The sequence below is a fragment of the Sorghum bicolor genome, chromosome 1 (genome assembly GCF_000003195.3).
Source record: "Sorghum bicolor cultivar BTx623 chromosome 1, Sorghum_bicolor_NCBIv3, whole genome shotgun sequence".
NCBI classification, from domain to species: domain Eukaryota; kingdom Viridiplantae; phylum Streptophyta; class Magnoliopsida; order Poales; family Poaceae; genus Sorghum; species Sorghum bicolor.
In genome coordinates, this window is record NC_012870.2 from 4,673,569 (window position 1) to 4,690,517 (window position 16,949).

At 45.1% G+C, this 16,949-nt stretch overlaps 1 protein-coding gene across 1 annotated transcript; it reads left to right on the plus strand.

The window, feature by feature from the left end:
- Positions 1,771-8,585, plus strand: LOC8061191 (indole-3-acetaldehyde oxidase). The gene is made up of 10 exons (XM_002463717.2): positions 1,771-1,991; positions 3,240-4,883; positions 5,130-5,398; positions 5,500-5,709; positions 5,840-6,058; positions 6,212-7,177; positions 7,384-7,479; positions 7,586-7,684; positions 7,773-7,962; positions 8,084-8,585. Exons 1-10 carry the CDS (start codon positions 1,829-1,831, stop codon positions 8,323-8,325), a joined length of 4,098 nt encoding a protein of 1,365 aa, XP_002463762.1. The 5' UTR covers positions 1,771-1,828; the 3' UTR covers positions 8,326-8,585.

The window sequence follows — 16,949 nt, forward strand, 5'->3', positions numbered from 1 at the left end:
AAACTTGTTGCCAGCCAACGGAGCTAGGTGGGCTTGGCATTTCAAACTTGAAGCTGCCAGCTACGCCCTCCAAACTAGGTGGCTTTGGCTACCAAAAGACGGATGACACTAGAGCGTGGAGTGAGCTGCCGATCAAAGCCGACCTTGAGGTATTGGCTTTCTTCAGGGCTTCCGCATTCACGCTCCTCGGTGATGGAAACTCTTTCTTGTTCTGGAAGGATTGATGGATCCAAGGAGCCGGTATCTGCGACATCATGCCCAACCATTCGCAAAGGTGCCCAGAAGAATCAAATCAACCCAGACGGTGTGCCAAGGGCTATTGGGACGAGCGTGGATAAGATCGATCAATGGCGAGCTCTCCCTTGCTGAGGCTGCCGAGTACCTAAACCTTTGGGCAGCCACCGAGAACATCATCCTTACCGATCGCCCAGACAAAACCATCTAGCGATGGACGCCCGATGGGGAGTACACGGCAAAATCGGCCTACTGCAAGCTCCAAGCAGGTGGAATCAATTTCTGTGGCCACAAGTTACTAGAGCTCCTGGGCGCCGCTCCGAGTAAAGATTTTTCTTTGGCTGACCTTCAAGAAACGACACTAGACCAATGATCGCCGAGCGAGACACAAACCGCAAGCACAACCTAAGTGTTTCCTGTGCGTCCAGACGAACGAGTCCATCGACCACATACTGACGTCCTGCCCTTTCACCAAACAACTGCCACCGGTGCAGCAAACAATCATCGCGTGGTGGAGGTGCTTTCGTGCGTTGTGGCATGGGCCGGCCAAGAAGGGGTGTGGACTCCTTGTTCGCTCTAGTCTCTTGGTATATTTAGAAGGAGCGGAACACGCGTTGCTTTTAGGCAACCACGCTTGAGCTGCTGACCATGATCAAAGCAGACGCCGAACAGTGGATCAGCACGGGAGAAAAAAAGCTTAGGAGTGCTTGGCTTGGGGTAGCTTCGCTGTCCACCGAGGTTGTTTTCGTCTTTTGTGTTTTCTTTTAGTTCCTTGCTACGGCAGGCGATTCCTTGCTACGTCGTTTCAAACCTCAATTCTTCTAATATAGTGATACACAATCCCTTGCGTATTCAAGAAAAAAATATAGACAAACGGCGTGCTTGCGTGGCCGGCAAACCGGAGACGAGCCCATGCGCGTGCAGGAGGACCCCGCCACCCCGCTGCCGCACGGTCACAGCTGAGTCGTGGGTGCGGGACGAACGCATGTCGCATGCAGTGACGACGCAGCCTTTTTCCGATCGGAATTCGTTGCCGCTGCGCCGGCTGACCAAATACTGAAACCTGAAATGCATTGTCAGGGCAGGGCAGGGCAGCTCGCGCGAACCGTCCGCCGGCGCCGTTTTGGCCTGTGGCCCCGTGCCGTCCACCCGCGCCAGCGCCTGTCCAAGCGCATCTCTGATCTCCAGACTCCACGATCGCTTCCATTGCTGGCTTGTGGCCTTGTACAGTTGTACACTTGTACCAGTAGTATCTTATACGAGTATCTTAACCAATATGCAGGCTGGATCATTTCCGTATTTGCTTTTTGCAAAGTAAGCACCGGCTACGTATATACTACTGCTACATCACATAGAGCCAAACACTGGAGCACATGCATGATGCCATCGGTCCCCCGCTCCTTGACTTTGACAGGATGCGAGGACGCTTTCGCATCCTGGACGCCGGCGACGTCAGCGCGTGCATCAACATCACCATCGCCCGGCCGGCTCCAGGAGCAGGTCGAGAACTCGTATATATAAACAAACAGGAGGGCACCATCGATCGCGGCTCCCCAGACCCAGAGGTGCTGTGCTGTGTAGCAGCCAGGAGGAGATGGGGAAGGAGGCAGCGGCGGCGGCGGAGACGTCGTCGACGGTGGTGCTGGCCGTCAACGGCAAGCGGTACGAGGCGGCCGGCGTGGCCCCGTCGACGTCGCTGCTGGAGTTCCTCCGCACCCAGACGCCCGTCAGAGGCCCCAAGCTCGGCTGCGGCGAAGGTACGTTACGTCAGATCAGATCAGAGCAGTGCCATTGTATTGTTGAGCTTTTGTCTCTACTATAGGCAGTTTTATGTTTCGTTCTTGGCTTCTTGCCAACTTCCAAGCACATATGACAGCTAGTTTTCTTTGGAGTATCTTATTATGTATATAGACATATTATTATATATAGATACATAGTAAAACAGATATACTAAAAAAATAAAAACAACTTATAATTTGAAATGGAGAGAGTATTTGCGTGCATGTGCATTCGCTTCGCCAACTTTAGATTGCAGATCGAGAGGTTTCCCTGATGCATGGGCGCTGGCGCTATCTCTCGTCCATTTCATCCATTGGAGTGGAATTTCGATTGGAAATGTCGCTTCGATTTTCTTGTGTACTTCATATTTGTTTTGCTTGGGATGTCACCATCTCACGGATCGGACATCCCAAGAAGCTAAGACCAATCCATCCATAGAGATCGAAAAGGCACAACCTTCCTTGGCTGCTACTCTTTCATCAACCTCTGTGCCTCGATACCAGCTACAAGGAAACACAGGTGCTTAAAGATGCTTCTTGCAAACAACAATAGTTATAGCTAGAAAGTCAATATGATGTGCAATGACTTTAAAATATACATATCCCTGAAGATGCTTCTGCATTTTTTATACACTACAACCAATAATGCAATACTGAAATGTACAGAGTTTGACTCTTTCTCAAAATAAAAAGACGTCTTGCATTTTTCTATTGAAGGAATACCGTCCTATAGTATTTGTTCTCAGGCAGGACTGGACAAACCGTCTCACTTAAAAAGAATCATTATATTTTACAAAAATCAGGTACTATTATACTATAAGAACGATGCATACTATGCCACTTTGTTATTTGGGACATACTATGCCATTGGAGTATTTGGGACATACTATGCCATTGGAGTATTTGGGACATATTAATATTATGCCATTGGAGTATTGGGGACATACTATGCCACTTTGTTAAAAAATATATATTTGGGACATACTATACAGGAAGCTAATACTACAAGAAACTGGAATTATCTTTTGAACTATACTATTGTTTCATAACGAGGTCATAGTGTGAACTTTGAAGGATCCAAGTATGCTAATTTCCTGCACATTCGTCATATAGAATTAGCATCAGCTTCTACATTACTCTGAATGCAAAAATATCTGCAATTCTGCATGTACAGTCAAGATAAAAGAGCTAAACTCATCCCACTTCTACAATTTCGCATTGTGGCAGGTGGCTGCGGTGCATGCGTGGTCCTCATCTCCAAGTACGACCCGGCAACAGAGGAGGTGACCGAGTTCTCTGCTAGCTCCTGCCTGACGCTGCTCCACAGCGTGGACCGTTGCTCGGTGACCACCAGTGAGGGGATCGGCAACACCAGGGATGGCTACCATCCCGTGCAGCAGCGCCTCTCCGGCTTCCACGCCTCGCAGTGTGGCTTCTGCACACCCGGCATGTGCATGTCCATCTTCTCCGCGCTTGTCAAGGCTGACAAGAAGTCTGATCGCCCAGCCCCTCCCGCTGGCTTCTCCAAGATCACTTCCTCGGAGGCAGAGAAGGCTGTCTCAGGCAACCTTTGCCGCTGCACTGGGTACAGACCCATTGTTGACGCTTGCAAAAGCTTTGCCTCTGATGTTGACCTCGAGGATCTGGGCCTCAATTGCTTCTGGAAGAAGGGTGACGAACCTGCAGAAGTCAGCAAGCTGCCGGGCTACAACAGTGGCGCCATTTGCACATTTCCAGAGTTTCTCAAATCTGAGATCAAGTCTACACTGAAGCAGGATAATGATGTTCCTATTGCAGTCTCCGACGACGGCTGGTACCATCCTAAGAGCATTGAAGAGCTTCACAGGTTGTTTGATTCCAACTGGTTTGATGAAAATTCTGTCAAGATTGTGGCTTCAAACACTGGGTCTGGAGTGTACAAGGATCAGGACCTCTATGACAAGTACATTGACATCAAAGGAATCCCAGAGCTTTCAGTCATCAACAGAAGCAGCAAAGGAATTGAGCTTGGATCAGTTGTGTCCATCTCTAAAGCTATTGAGGTGCTGTCTGATGGAAATCTGGTCTTCAGAAAGATTGCTGATCACCTGAACAAAGTGGCTTCATCGTTTGTTCGGAACACTGCAACCATAGGTGGAAACATAATGATGGCGCAAAGGTTGCCATTTGAATCGGACATTGCAACCGTGCTCCTAGCTGCACGTTCGACAGTCACAATCCAGGTGGCTTCCAAAAGGCTGTCCATCACTTTGGAGGAGTTCTTGGAGCAACCTCCATGTGATTCTAGGACCCTGCTATTGAGTATATTCATTCCACATTGGGGTTCAGATGATGTCGCCTTTGAGACTTTCCGAGCAGCACCTCGCCCATTTGGAAATGCTGTCTCATATGTAAACTCCGCTTTCTTAGCAAGGACATCAGGCAGTCATCTAATTGAGGATATATGCCTGGCATTTGGTGCCTACGGAGTCGACCATGCCCTCAGAGCTAAGAAGGTTGAGGATTTCTTGAAGGGAAAATCACTGAGCTCATTTGTGATACTTGAAGCAATTCAGCTACTCAAAGATACCGTTTCACCATCAGAAGACACTACACATCGTGAATATAGGATCAGCTTGGCTGTCAGTTTCTTGTTCAATTTCCTATCTGCCCTTGCCAACAGTTTGAATGCACCATCAAATATTGATACTCCCACCGGGTCATATATTAATGGAACTACAAATGGTAGCACCGTGGACTCACCTGAGAAGCATCTTAAGGTTGACAGCAATGATTTGCCAATACGTTCAAGACAAGAAATGGTTTCTAGCGATGAGTACAAGCCTGTTGGCAAGCCAATCAAAAAAGTCGGAGCAGAGATCCAAGCTTCAGGTATATACTCTTATACTGACGCATAAACTGATTCAGCTTGAACTTCCAAACATGTTCCACTGTGGTGAACCTCTTTTCTTCTGTATACTCCACAAAATAATCATCTCAGGGCTCTTTTTTTTTGTCTTTAGTACAATAGTTTGGTCAGTGCATAACCATCTGATAAGCTTCCATCCTAGCATGCTCTACTGATTGTATTTCCACTCTTAAAAAACACACTAAATCATATTCATTTTTCTTATACAGGGGAGGCTGTGTATGTTGATGATATCCCTGCTCCCAAGGATTGCCTCTATGGAGCATTTATCTACAGCACGCATCCTCATGCTCATGTGAAAAGTATCAACTTCAAATCACCCTTGGCTTCACAGAAGGTCATCACAGTTATAACTGCAAAGGATATTCCAAGCGGTGGAGAAAATGTTGGAAGCACCTTCCTGACGGTGCTAGGAGATGATGAACCACTATTTGCAAATCCAATCGCTGAATTTGCTGGTCAAAATATTGGTGTTGTGGTAATTTTCTTTAGTATTATTTCAGATTACACAAAAATAGAAATATGTTTTTATTTTACCAGGCAAGCTTACCGTGTCTTGTTGCTTTTCAATTCACTCAGATTGCTGAAACACAAAAGTATGCTAATATGGCTGCAAAGCAAGCTGTTGTTGAGTATAGCACAGAAAATCTGCAGCCACCAATTCTGACAATAGAAGATGCCATCCAAAGAAACAGCTACTTCCAAACTCCCCCATTTTTTGCTCCAAAACCAGTTGGTGACTACCACAATGGGATGTCTGAAGCTGACCACAAGATTCTATCAGCAGAGGTACAGAACACTATATATATATATATATATATATATATATATATATATATATATATATATATATATATATCACACACTCTGAATTTCCAGCAAGGCCAAACACTCACGCCTAGTATTTTTGTGCCCACAGGTAAAACTTGAATCCCAGTACTACTTCTACATGGAAACTCAAGCAGCACTAGCAATTCCTGATGAAGATAACTGCATAACAATCTATTCCTCGACACAAATGCCCGAGCTCGCACAAAGTTTGATAGCAAGGTGCCTTGGCATTCCATTTCACAATGTCCGCGTCATCAGCAGAAGAGTAGGAGGAGGCTTTGGTGGAAAGGCAATGAAAGCAACACATGTAAGTCTTGCCTATAACTAGAGCTTTTATTCACTCAATATTTTGCAATTTCAACTGATTGTATTGTCAATTGAACTTCATGATTTTACCAAAAAAACTGTCGAGATGCAAATGTGTTAGAGATGACCATGATTTTTTTCTCCTCTTTGTCAGACCGCATGTGCATGTGCCCTTGCTGCCTTCAAGCTGCGGCGTCCAGTTAGGATGTACCTCGATCGCAAGACGGACATGATAATGGCTGGAGGGAGACATCCAATGAAGGCGAAGTACTCTGTTGGGTTCAAGTCAGATGGCAAGATCACAGCCTTGCACCTTGATCTTGGAATCAATGCTGGAATATCAGCAGAGGTGAGTCCAGCATTGCCACGTGCTATCATAGGAGCTCTCAAAAAGTACAACTGGGGCACTCTTGAATTTGACACCAAGGTCTGCAAGACAAATGTCTCATCAAAGTCAGCAATGCGAGCTCCTGGAGATGTGCAGGGCTCTTTCATCGCTGAAGCCATCATCGAGCATGTTGCCTCGGTGCTCGCACTGGACACTAACACCGTCAGGAGGAAGAACCTTCATGATTTCGAAAGCCTTCAAGTTTTCTTTGGAGAAAGTGCAGGTGAAGCTTCTACATACAGCCTGGTTTCCATGTTTGATAAGCTGGCCTTGTCTCCAGAATACAAGCACAGGACTGCAATGATTGAGCAATTTAATAGCAGCAATAAATGGAAGAAACGCGGCATTTCTTGTGTGCCAGCCACTTATGAGGTTAATCTTCGACCAACTCCAGCTAGGGTATCGATCATGAATGATGGTTCCATCGCCGTCGAGGTTGGAGGAATTGAGATAGGCCAAGGATTGTGGACTAAAGTGAAGCAGATGACAGTGTTCGGATTGGGACAGTTGTGCCCTGATGGTGGCGAATGCCTTCTGGACAAGGTTCGAGTTATCCAGGCAGACACATTAAGCCTGATTCAAGGAGGTTGGACTGCTGGGAGCACCACTTCTGAAACTAGCTGTGAAGCAGTTCGGCAATCATGTGTTGTACTCGTTGAGAGGCTGAAGCCTATCAAGGAGAGTCTCGAAGCTCAGTCTAACACAGTGGAATGGAGTGCCTTGATTGCTCAGGTGAGGATAACACTAAATTCTAACTTTGTTGGTAACATGTCCCTTAATTTGATTGAAAGAGGTACCAAGAATTACAGTTACTTAAATCCTTTGCCTCCCTTCATTCCATCATTAATCAATCAGTAGCAATGTCAAATAAGTCTAAGGAACTGGAACTCGATATCAAGCAGTTTAAATTGTTCATGACATTTGTTCCTCATCTACAGGCAAGCATGGCGAGTGTGAACTTATCAGCACAGGCATACTGGACTCCTGATCCATCTTTCACAAGCTACATGAACTATGGAGCTGGCACCAGTGAGGTATTCTGACAATGCAACTGCAATTACCAAAGCCAATTGTTGTAGGTTGCAGCTCCAGTTCTTCTAAAGCTGGCATTTCATTGGAAACTTGCAAATGAACATGCAGGTGGAAGTTGATGTCCTGACAGGAGCAACCACCATTCTGCGAAGCGACCTGGTGTACGACTGCGGGCAAAGCCTAAACCCTGCTGTGGACTTGGGCCAGGTTAGTTACCAAATGAACACAACTCATGTAGACCATTGTCTCAATGAAAATGTGCTCCTCCTCTGAACATTGTTCATCATTCAATCAGATCGAAGGCTGCTTTGTCCAAGGAATAGGGTTCTTCACGAACGAGGACTACAAGACAAACTCCGACGGCTTGGTCATCCACGACAGCACATGGACTTACAAGATCCCCACGGTGGATAATATCCCCAAAGAGTTCAATGTTCAGATGTTTAATAGCGCCCGTGACAAGAAGCGTGTCCTGTCTTCAAAAGGCAAGCATCTCCTCACAATGTTTCATCCCCTCTCAACATTCATGCAGACATTGTTGTCAACTTCTGATAACTGCTTATGAAATAAATAAATAAATCTGACATACCGCGGACTTGTTTGCAGCTTCGGGTGAGCCGCCGCTTCTTCTCGCGTCCTCGGTGCACTGCGCGATGAGGGAGGCCATCAGGGCGGCGAGGAAGGAGTTCTCGGTCAGCACCGGCCCCGCGAACTCCGCCGTCACGTTCCAGATGGACGTGCCGGCGACGATGCCCGTCGTCAAGGAGCTCTGTGGCTTGGACGTCGTGGAGAGGTACCTCGAGAGTGTGTGTGCCGCCGGTGCCGGCCCAAACGCGACGAAAGCATAGATCCAGCAGGCCTCACGCTGCAGTCGGCGCATTGCCAGTGCCAGGGATGATGAGTAGCGCAGTGCTCTGAGGTACAGTACAGAAGAGATCGAATTGGGGGAGGTCAAGAGATGCGAGGAGCGATGAACAGTGTACAGAGTGAAAAATAAACTAAACTGTACTAATAATCATGTGTTGGACGGCCCGTGTGTGTGGATTGTAAATGAAATCGTGTGCTTCGACAGGATTTTGAAGAAATTTTGTGTGGATTGTGGATAAAATCGTGTGCTTCGACAGGATTTTGAAGAAATTTTGCAACGCATGGTCCGTGGGTGCATACCTTCCTTCTGGGTGAGTGCGCATCAGCTCAGAGCACCTAGGCTAGGCATCGCCGGTCGCCGCTGCGCTTGCGCAGGCTACCGCATCGGCCTCACACTATCGACGGCCACTCCTTGCTGGACTATCGGGTGGCAGGCGACTGTGACAACCACGGCGACGAGCCTAATCGAAGCGGCGGCGCGGCGCGGAGGCGGGAGGGAAATGCTCTGTTCCTGATTTTGCGAGACCGCTACCGGCTAGTAGTACCCAGCGTGCCCGTCACGATGAGGTTTCGCCGCTGCCGTTGGGCTGCTGCCGCCGGCCCACCGGGCTGCTTTGGAGTAAGATTTGGTGTTTCTCTTCCTTAAAGCATTGACAGATTCTTTTATATATATATATATATATATATATATATATGGAAAAAAACTTCAACTATACTCTTGCCACTTGTTTTTTTTCGAACGCGGAGCTACGGACGTTCAGTTGTGAGAGCATGTCCAAAGCTTTTCTAAATCTCGCTCTCCAAATCATTGTTTAGAGAGTTATTTGCATACAAATTGTTTTATATAAATTTTCACTCTCCAACAGTTTTTTTATATCTCATGCACACTCCATAGAATCATTCTTTTTTTTCTATTTTTAACTAGCGAGAAATTTAGAATAAAAAATAACTATATTTAAATAACCATTTAGACAACTTGTTGGAGGTTAGTTTTTTATTAAAATCTTTATTCCGCATTTAGGAAAAATTTAGAGTTTCTTAGAGTTGCTCTGATGAGTTTTTTTTTATGGGAGAGAGTATTAAGAGCATAAGGACCATTGGGGATTCACTTATTTGGACTAGCCTTCTTAATGCTAGTAAAAAGACAAATAAATTCATAAGCAAGGGACAAAACTCAAAGCGGAAAAAAGTTTGATGCTACAATGTTTTGGGAATATTCTTTGTCGTTTGATGAGCCTTTGTGTATCAATTTCCCTTAACTTTCCTACGTGATGAAGAACGCATGAAGTACGTGTAGTTGATTGCGTCGTGGCTCTTTGACATGCATCGTAGTTCTAGACTAGAAGATGGCCCCTACACGATTTGAGAGGTCTTTGTTTCTTTTGGGGTGGGGGGGACAAAAACAAAATATTTCAATTCCAAATTTTAAATCCAGATTTCAGAAAACGGGAGAAAGTGGTAAGTTATCAGTTAAGTTTGTTTATAACAATGAGAACCATTGGTTGATATCAATTTTTAACCGCGGGGTACTGCAACTGTTGCTAACTAATATACAAATGTCCTAGTATTACTGAATTTTTTACTTTTAATCTTTTTCTAAAAAAAATTACATCGATCAACCGGTGAAGTGAAACAGAGCACAACAGCGAAACGAGAGTAAAAATTAGGACCACCCTCATCACTCCACTCCCACCCTCCACACCTGGGCGTTGGACCACGTGATAGTGGTCCGCCAAGAGCTACTAGCCCAGTAGCCCTTTAGGCTTGTTATAAGAGTGTTTTCAATGTTTTCCAAATAGCTAGTTTGAGAAAAATTCTATTGATTTGTCTAGCATAATTTCTCGAAATTTCTCTCACAGCTCAGATAGCTCTCCACAATAATATTTATGTTTTTTATTATTATTTCTATGTCTTATCTAATTAGCTAGTTATAAATTATCGTTACGGACGCGAGTGGCCGGTGAGTAATTATGCACTGCCACTGCCCCCAAAAACAACTGCTTTCCCATCTCGAATCATTGACGCCCGCGCAGCGACAAAACGTGAAGGTCAGCATCTTCATTTAGGCCTTGTTTAGTTTCTAAAAAAATTTGTAAAATTTTTCAAATTCTTCGTTATATCGAATTTTGCGGCACATACATAGAGCATTAAATATATATAAAATAAATAACTAATTACACAGTTCAGAGGAAAAATTTAGTCAGAATGATTATCGAGGTTTTGTACATAAATAGATGATGTCATTAAAAAAATTTAGCACTATATGCACTAATTTTTCACTGAAATCATAAAAATCCGTTGGGGTCAGCGGACCTGACGAGAAGCCGTAGCTCCGCTCCTGGCACAGTTTATCTGTAATTTGTGAGATAAATTTTTTGAACCTAATTAGTCTATAGTTGGACAATATTTATCAAATACAAACGAAAGTGCTACAATGCCTATTTTATAAAAAATTTTAGAACTAAACAAGGCCTTAATTTGTCAAAATGAGAGCCAAGAAGGTACTGTACGTTGTATACATCCTACTCGCATGCAGCACTATATATACGGGATATATATTGCCTGCCTGAGCCCTAGGTGTGTCCGGCGGTGTGACTGTGTGAGTGTGACGCCGGTGAGAAGAATCGAGGCCTTGTTTAGTTCACTCTCAAAACTAAAAAGTTTTTAAGATTTTCTATCACATCGAATCTTGTGGCACATGCATAAAACATTAAATATAGACGAAAACAAAAACTAATTATATAGTTTAGCTGTAAATCATGAGACGAATCTTTTGATCCTAGTTAGTTCATGATTGGATAATATTTGTCACAAACAAACGAAAATGCTACAGTATCGAAAACTTTTCACTTTTCGGAACTAAACAAGGCCCGAATCGTATCGTAGTACAATTTGTTAGGCGTGTTGCTGCCGCTCGCGCTTCCACATCATCACACAGTGAAGTGACAGTGCAGTAAAATTAACACACTGATAGAGGTTAATAAGGCTAGTTTCAATGAAAGTTTCATGAGAGTTTTATTTGCACTAAATAGGTTGCTATATAGGCTTTTTTAATGACATGACACTGTGTATTTAAGAAGAGAGAAGAAATGAGTTTCATCTATGAGTCTTGGAATTAAATGCCTATAAAACTTTAAAATGAAACTCTTCATTAAAAATAAATATTTTATTCAAGTTTTATTTTATTTCAATGACAGTATCATAAAACCATCCATCGAGACTCACCAGCGAGGCGCATGCAATTTGCAATGCATGATGGCTGGCGCGCGCTATGGCTAGGCCCACTGGCCTCGGCAGGGCGGCGGAGGTACGGAGCGCTGCCCGGCCGCCAACCGACACGTGGCAGAGTACGGCAGGGGCCCTGCGAAAGCAACCGGCACGTGATGCCCAGCACACCGGTGTCAGCGGACCAGACGCGCCCTCTCGTGTCCCCCTCCCTCATCACACACACCCCCCATCCCCATGCACGAGCCTGCTGCTGCGACGCACGCTACCACGCCGCCCGGCCGCCCGCGACGCGCGAGCTAATGATCAGTTGATCACGAGCATACATCTGCCTGCAGCTAGCCTACTGCCCTATTCTATGCTGCAGCGCGCGGCGGCGCATGCATGCACGCCGCTGTGGCTGGCGCTAGCTATACGTGCGGCGGCGGCGCGGGCGGTGCATCCAGATCGATCCACATGCTCTGCATGCCCACGTACGTACGTACGTATGAGTACGTGTGAGTGCCAGCCAGAGCCTGGCATAAAAGTATGTACTAGTACGTGGCTACGTGCCAGTCGATATACGTACGCGCTGGTGCTGGAAATGCACTGCCACCGCCGTCGTACGTCGTCTTCGATCGACCGTTGTCGTTGATGGGTCTCACCTATGTTACGCGGATACTCCAAGAAGGGTGACGTATCCGTATCCGATACTCGTCGGATACACGGATACAGATACTCGGATACACTATTTTAGTAGGTTTTGTTTTTAGAAAGTACGTATCCGTATATCCGATACGTATTGTATCCGATACTCGTACCCGTACTCGTCGGATACACGGATACAGATACTTGGATACACTATTTTAGTAGGTTTTGTTTTTAGAAAGTACGTATCCGTATATCCGATACGTATTGTATCCGATACTCGTACCCGTACTCGTGTAACGTAGGGTCTCACTGAAACTGACGCCACGCCTAAACGCAGGACCTGTGGTCGTGATCATTATGCGCGCACTTCCATCGACGCGGTGTCGGGATGTGAACTATTGTTGTGTACTCCGTACTGTATCGTTGATGATGCATGGAAGACAAGTACTACGTATATATGGCTGCCTTGCCAAGTTTTCCAACAACCGAGACACATCGCGTTTCGCATGCATATATATGCGGTTGGCACCGCGGGGGACCCGACCCCGGGGCGGAGCCATGCATCACGACCGGCAACACCAAATGTATCAGTGTCAGTTTCCTGTGAAGTGCAGCGGTTCTTTTTTTTTTTTTTTTGACTGAGGCCGTGTTTAGTTCACATAAATTTTAGGCTTTTGAACTACCGTAGCATTTTCGTTTTTATTTGACAAACATTGTCCAATCAAAGAGTAACTAGACTCAAAAGGTTCATCTTACAAATTACAGGTAAATTTTACAATTAATTTTTATTTTTATTTATATTTAATATTTTATATATATGACCAAATATTCAATGTGACGAAAATCTTAAAAAAAATTTCGAACTAAACAAAGCCAGAATGCAGCGGTTTAATTTGCAGGGAAGGGTGCGATCAGGTCTGGGCGCCAGCTGCCAGCCTGCCAGCGGAACCTGACCACGCCGAGCTGGCGCCGCCGGAGAGGTGAGCTGTGTTAAACTAGGCTCGTGGATGGATTCTAGGCCTTGTTTATTCGTCGCGAAATTTAAAAAACTTATACTACAGTGTCAAAATCTAAAATCATTTCACAACTAAGAGCATCTCCAATAATTTTACATATTGCTTTTTGCATTTTGATTTTTTGTCAAAATTTAAAAAACACATCTCCAACACTTTTGCATATTGATTTTATATTTTTGGAAACTTGACAAATTTCAGAGAAGGCTTGGCATTTATGCAAGTCCATCTGCGACTTGGCAAACACCGATCTATCGCGTCCCTCTGTATTGCCATGGCGCGCGGGCCTCACCACCGCGCTGCTCGTGCTCTACGGCCTCTATCCGCTACTCGCCGACTTCCTTCGCCCGCTGCAGTGGACGCTTCTCTGCTCCGTCCTACTCCGCAAGACACAGCGTGCTCTCGTCACTTTCTAGGAGCCCCCGCTCTGTGGCGGCCTCAGCGCCGCACTGCTCGCGTTGTCGCTCGCCGTGCTCCGGTCCTCGACCGCCACGCTCACCGTAGTGTGCGCGCGCGCTCTTCAGTGGCGGAGCCAGGGGGCTGGCAGGGGCCATGGCCCCCCCTAACATGTGTCAACAAACATTTTTATTAGTATAAATTTATGATTTTTATTTATATTAAGAGAAAAATATAACAATTTTTCTTATATATATTCATCAGTATACTTTATATAATAAAATTGTACTCCCTCCCTTCTAAATTACTATAAGTCATTCTATGAATTTTAGAGAGACCAAGCATCCTAAATTTGACCAAATTTATACAATAAGATAGTAATACTTATGATATTAACTAAGTACCGCTAGGTTCTTCATTAATTATATTTTCGCAGTATACCTATTTGATGGTATAAATCTTTGTGATTTTTTCTACTTTGATTCTCCAAAATTCTTAGAATGATATATAATTTAGGATGGAGGGAATACAAAACATAACTAGATAATACTAAAAGTGCCTTAGAAAAATAGAGACGCGTCTCTCAAGCTAGTTTACAGAATCATCTCAAACATCTTTCTGTTAAGGGTGTGTTGTTTACCACCGGAAAAATAACACATTTGATCCTAAAATACATATAGAAAATGTGAGCACCTACATCAAGTCGATAAATCAAGCTAGGCGGTCGCCGATTATGCTTAGTTTTGATAAGTTGGATTTTTTTGGTTGGCCCTCCCTATATGTAATTCCTGCCTCCGCCACTTGCGCTCTTACGCCATCCGCTTCCGGACTCGCTGGCGTTCCCTCACCTCCTCCGCTGGCTCGTCTCCTTCTTTCTCGTTCTCTTCGAGCGCCTCAACGTGAGTGACGGCAGACTTCCTCAACGTGAGTGGCGGCCAACCGCGCGAAGAAAGCCCACGAACGGACCGAGACCGCGCGTGAAAACTTTCGGCAGTTGGGTCCACATTTTGGTAAATGACAAGTCAGATTTGTAAAATTTTTGAAGATATTTTATTTTTCTCCTTTCCATTTATTTTTTAGAGTTGATAAACTACAATAAATAACAAAGAAAAAATATGTGCTGGAGATGCTGGCCTGATTTTTGATGGGCTTGCATTGCATCCCCGGGGTGGGCGGGCGCGCGTCACGTGGGCGGGGGACGGGACTGCATGCGTAAGCACGAGTGGGCACGTGCCGCGTTGATTCTGGGGACCCCCACCCCACCAGCGCGCGCCTCGGGATCCTCGTCGCCCTCACGTGATTCGATGCCACGTTTGGTTGTATGTATGCCCGGCCGGCTGCTCGGAAGCTTATCAGCGGCTAAGGCCTTGTTTAGTTCTGAAAAGTGAAAAGATTTCGATACCGTAGCACTTTCGTTTGTTTGTGACAAATATTATCTAATCATGGACTAACTAGGATCAAAAGATACGTCTCGTGATTTACAGCTAAACTGTATATTAGTTTTTGTTTTCGTTTATATTTAATGTTTCATGCATGTATCACAAGATTCGATGTGACGGAGAATCTTGAAAACTTTTTGATTTTCAGGATGAACTAAACAAGGCCTAACAAAAAATGCCTCTAGGTGAAAGTGAAACTTCATTCATCTCCGGAAGTCAGAACCATACAAATATACCATGCACATGCATGCATACATGTTGTACCGTGAATAATCTATGATAGTAGGTGTGTGTTAGATGGAAGATCAATACAGTTTAGTCAATAAAACACATTAAGATCATTCAATAAACTATGGATTTTGATGTTCCGCCATCAGTGCTGGAGCAGGGACGTGTAGACAAGGTCGATGTAGTTATTCAGAGTTAGGATAATGCCAATCTTTAGGACGCCAACGACACTGGCCAAAAAACTTGATCGGTGTCGGAGTTAAGAAAGAAGGGCGGCGGCCATCGGGTCGATCCAGCGTCCTCTTTAGATCAGACTGAGGAAGTGTTAGGGGAACTTTTCTCTGTTAAGCCGTAACCCAATGAGAAGTCGGGTCCTCCTTTTATATTGCGATGTTCGACTCGAGCCCACATTTATTGGTTGGCTTGGGCGCTACCAATCATCACGTGTACGTGGAATTCCTTCGTAAGCCTTCGACTAATTCGATCAGGGAAAACAGTCTTACCCCTTCGTAACGGCTCGAGACAGAAATCACATATCCATTAGTTTCCAACAATGTGAACTTTGTACAATGGGATGCTGCAGAAGCAAAACTAACGAGACAGATGCCCACGCACAAACTGGCCCTACATGTTAGCTGTTTATTATCACGCCGTGCTTGTCTCCCAACATATACAGTGTGATATTGCTTGATTCAATGGTAGATGTAGCTAGACGGTAAACTTTAATAAAACAAACCAAAACAGAGCCCTGACCCTACCGTGACCGGGCCATAGAGCTCAGAGGCCCTGCCGGAGCCCGGAGCGAGGGATCCCCACATACAAAGCGCCGACACTCCACGTTGCCTTGACGTACGTACGTCAAACCCTTTAAGGTACTAACTACCACCGTAACCAGGCAAAGCAAATCCCTCTTCCTCAGCAGCAGCGCTAGCCGCTAGCCGCCACCGCCAGGCCCCCCTTGCCTCGCCGTCGTTAAATTGCCCGCGCACTCTCACGGCTCACCTCATCATTGATTACTGCATGCATGGAGGTAGTACGAGCAGTAGTGTCAGTCGTAGAAAACTCCGGTGTAGAAAACTCCTGTTGCAGTAACATTATCTTATCTTAGCTTATCCGAACTCTCAGCGTAAACGCCACTCAGTCCAACGGCGACTTAGGCCTTGTTTAGTTCACCTAAAAACCAAAATTTTTTTCAAGATTCTCCATTGAAGCACATACATGAAGCATTAGATATAGAGAAAAATAAAAATTAATTATACAGTTTGCCTGTAAATCACGAGATGAATTTTTTAAGTTTAGTTAGTCCATAATTAGATAATATTTGTTAAATAAAAATAAAATGCTACAGTATCGAAATCTTTTCTGAACTAAACAAAGCCCTAGCTCCGATCCGTTCCCTGCGCACACCCGTACCCATGGCCATTGGAGGTTCACCTCCTAATCTCCACAAGCCAGCTAATTTATTATCTACTCGTCAGATCGGGAGCTGCCATTGGCGATGGCTCGATCATGACAAGTGTCCACTTGTCGAAACCCAATATACTTCTCCACAGTTTAAACCGAACTGTAATTAATTGGCTTGTTATAAACATCACATACGTACTGTACGTGTATTTTTCAAAAAATGGAGACAACTGGAGTACATCGATCACACGGTGTGGCCGGCAGGGCCGG